The sequence below is a fragment of the Chenopodium album genome, chromosome 17, assembly GCF_948465745.1.
Source record: "Chenopodium album chromosome 17, dcCheAlbu1.1, whole genome shotgun sequence".
In the NCBI taxonomy this organism is placed as follows: domain Eukaryota; kingdom Viridiplantae; phylum Streptophyta; class Magnoliopsida; order Caryophyllales; family Amaranthaceae; genus Chenopodium; species Chenopodium album.
In genome coordinates, this window is record NC_137850.1 from 24551485 (window position 1) to 24555234 (window position 3750).

At 37.9% G+C, this 3750-nt stretch overlaps 1 protein-coding gene and 1 non-coding gene across 2 annotated transcripts; both read left to right on the forward strand.

The window, feature by feature from the left end:
* Positions 1-296: 296 nt before the first annotated feature.
* On the forward strand, positions 297-402 carry LOC145590487 (small nucleolar RNA R71). Its single transcript, XR_014102079.1, has one exon. It is a non-coding gene; the product is annotated as a small nucleolar RNA R71 (small nucleolar RNA).
* Positions 403-2629: 2227 nt separating this feature from the next.
* On the forward strand, positions 2630-2986 carry LOC145588755 (uncharacterized). Its single transcript, XM_081645361.1, has one exon. The coding sequence runs from the start codon at positions 2630-2632 to the stop codon at positions 2984-2986; it is 357 nt and encodes a 118-aa protein (XP_081501487.1).
* Positions 2987-3750: the final 764 nt, after the last annotated feature.

The window sequence follows — 3750 nt, forward strand, 5'->3', positions numbered from 1 at the left end:
CTTGTGAAGAAGCATTCTCAAGTTTAGTCTTGATAGAAATCACCTCTTTCCCTAGGTGCGAAATTTTTGAGGATAATTTGTTGATGGCACTAAGTTGATCAACCGAGCCACTCTTGCTTGTTGACTCTTTCTCACCCTCTTGACAATTCATGTAGTGCCTCACTACATCTTCTATCACGTCCACAACTTCTTCCTTCGTCTTGTTCATAATTGGGCCTCCGGCTCCGGCATCAAGGCTAGACTTTCCTCGAGGACTCAAACCGCCGTAAAATATTTGAATGATTTAATAAGTCGGAATTCCATGGTGAGGACATTCTCTTGGATACTCTTTGTACCTCTCCCATGCTTCATAGAGGCTTTCACTAGTCCTTTGCTTGGAACATTGAATTAAAGCTCTAGCCTCCGCCGTTTTCTTTTGAGGAAAGAAACGGGAAAGAAATTATTTAGTGACTTCGTCCCATGTTCTCAAAGAATAAGGCTTCACTTCCTTGTCTAGCCACTCTTGAGCTCTTCCGATTGGAAAGAAAGGAAATAACTTAAGCCTTATGAATTCTTGTGTGACCCCGTTCACCTTAATTGTGTTACAATATTTCTCGAATTCCTTAAGATGATAGAGGGGACTCTCATTCGTTGCACTACTATATTGTCACCATTCTATCAAGGTTATCATCGCCGGCTTAATTTCAAAGTCACTCTCCGGAGTTGTAGATGGAGCAATCCCGCTCTCATACATATATGCACCCGGAGTGCCCAATTCCTTCAAAGTTACCCTAGGTACTTCTCCCATGTACTCTTGCACACAATCTCAAAGGAAAATATTAGTAGCACGGCTACAAGAGTAGTCTAAAAGAGAAAAAAATCTTTTTGTATTTTTGAAATGAAATGAAATAGACTCAACAACAAGAGCAAACAATTACGCCATTCCCCGATAACGGCGCCATTTTGATGGAAGGTTGGATTCTAGGTCGTTGAAACTAAAATTCCTCCAATCAAACTAAATTTATAACCAAACCTACACCTAGTAACAGGGCAAGTTCGGGTCGAACCACTAGGAATGGGGGGAAGTTAGCCATTACCAAAGTCAAGCTATTTCGAAGAGTAAAAGGTAGTGTAGGTTATCTAAGTTCAACTAACAACAAAGTAAATAACAAAGTAAGTCAATATATCAAGACACTTGGGATTTAGGATCCACATATTCTTGCAATGGACACACGCTAATCGGGTTAGAGATTGATTAATTCAAGTATTGCGAGGGAAGATAGACAATGCAATCAAAAGAGCTCAACAAGCTATCTCCTAGAGGTCTAACTAGCGCCAAATACGAAAGACTCTACTAGGAACGTCACAAACCAAGCTTGATCGATAAATGTGAGCTACAAATCAATGGTCCGTATCAATGTAGGCACACAATGCAATCTGGTATGACAATTAAAGTTAGCTACACTTTAACTAATCACACAGATGCACAAAATCAATCAACCAATTTAGTCACAATGCTAAATCAATCAAAACTCCCAATTAGCTACGATCCATCACTCAAACATGCTTCACCACATCCCTAGCTAGTAAACTAATTACAATCCATGAAAGAAATCAAAATCAACACTAAGCTAATCAACAAATTCATCATCATTATTTCAATCAAACAAATTCAATCAACTAATCAACAAACTTGAACAATCAACAAACAATTGAAATCAAGAGCTAAAGATTGCATTATTGTAAAGGAAATCCTTACAAACTTTGATGAAATCAAAGGAAAATGTGCCCAGAATCATTAATCATCAATCATCAACCTTGAACACCAAAATTATGGCAATAATCAAGGCCGAGGTAATTGGAACAATCAAAATATGGGCAATTTTCAAAACAACAATCAAAGGGGACCCCCACCCGGATTTGTTCCGAGACCTTAAGGTAATGGTGATAATTCTTATGCTCAACCCCCATCTTCCAAGACTACCTTGGAGGAGATCATTGAAAATCAAACAAAAATATTAAACACTTACACGGCGGTAAGTGACAAGAAGTTTAATGAAATGATGACACATAACAAGATGCTTGAGAGCCAAATCACTCAACTAGCCAATAGCTTGAAAGATTTTGCTAGCCCTTCCTCATTGCCTTCTCAAGGAGTTGATACTAAGAAACCCATTTATTTTATTACCATAGGGAGTGGGAGAGTGCTTGAAGAGAAAGTTTCTAGGATGAGTGAGGAGGATAAGAAGAGGAGTGACTCAAGCGAGGAAAATGAGATCAAGGTGTCAAGGAGTTTGAGCAAAGAGGAAGTTGAAGAGAAAAGAAATAGTGTTGAATCTAGGAAAATGAGTGAGAGTTCTAATGAGGAGACAAAAGATAAAGAGAGGAAACAAGATGAGGATTTCAAACTAAAACTTCCATACCCCCAAAAGTTCAATAGGTGCAAGTTGGATGAACAATTTGGGAGATTTATCGGGATGCTTAGGAAGATTCATCTTTATATTCCGTTCACCGATGTTTTGGGGGAAATGCCTAATTATTCTAAATTTCTTGAGGAAATCATGAGCGGTAAGAGAGATTGCAATATGGTTGACCGGTGAGTTTGGGGGTGTGTTGTAGTGCCTTTATCCATAATGAGTTACCCCAAAAGATGAAAGATCTCAGAAATTTCTCCATTCCTTGCAATATTAATGGGAAATTGTTTCAAAATGTCTTTTGTGATCTTGGTGCTAGTGTTAGCAGCATGCCTTACTCCGTTTTCAAGAAACTTAAGTTAGGAGAGCTCTTTCCAACCAACATGACCCTTCAATTGGCCGATCGTTCTATTAATTTCCCAATGGGTAGTATTGAGGATGTAACCCTTAAGATAGAAGAGCTCACTATTCCTGTTGATTTCATCGTGGTAGATATTACGAAGGATGACAACATTCCTATCATTTTAGGGAGGCCATTTTTAGTAACTTTGGGTGCTTTGATAGATTTGAAAGGTGGCATGATTACTTTGTGAGTTGGTAATAATAAGGCAAGTTTTAAGCTGAAGTCGATGCATGAGTCTCTATCCTATGTGCAAGGAATTATGTGCATAAACTCATTACATTCGAATGCTAATGATTCCATGTTTGTGTCTTCCACTAACGATATACTTGTAGCTTGTGATGATGTTTCTAAAAGTATTAAAAGAAAGGTTGTTAGTGAAGAAGACAAAGATTCCTCGAAGTTTGAAGATGAGTTTGAAATGCCTTCTTGGTTTGAGCTTTCTTTGAAGGATGATGAGAATAGTTTTTCAATTGGTGAACATGAGGATCTCAAAGATCCAAGGAAGAAGAAATCAAGGATGAAGGAGAGAGTTTCCAAGAGATATAAGAGGAAGTTAAAGTCTAAAAAGGTTGATCCGGTTTTTATGATTCAAGATGACATGGTTCATGATGTGATTTTCACAAGCTCTGCAATGATTTTACCCTCTCCACCACTTTTTATAAGGTGACGTTCTTTGACCCTCCATGATTCGGAGAAAGGGTCGAGTTTAGGACCTTAAGCAAGAGCTTTCTGGGAGGTAACCCGGTTTTCTAACTCTTTTCTTTTGATTTCTATTTTTCTTAATTTTCTTTCTTTTTCTTTCACTTGTTTTCTATTTGGATTGATGGGTTAAATTCATTTGATTTGGATTATTTCGAGCGAGCATGAGCAATTGAAAGGGATCGTGTTTTCGGTGAGAATATCTTCAATTTTATCGAATTTTAAGGTAAAAAGGGTAAGGGAATGTAGTGAGGT

Coding starts and splice junctions, on each gene's coding strand:
- LOC145588755 (XM_081645361.1), top strand. CDS start 2,630: ATGAAAGATCTCAGAAATTTCTCCATTCCTTGCAATATTAATGGGAAA.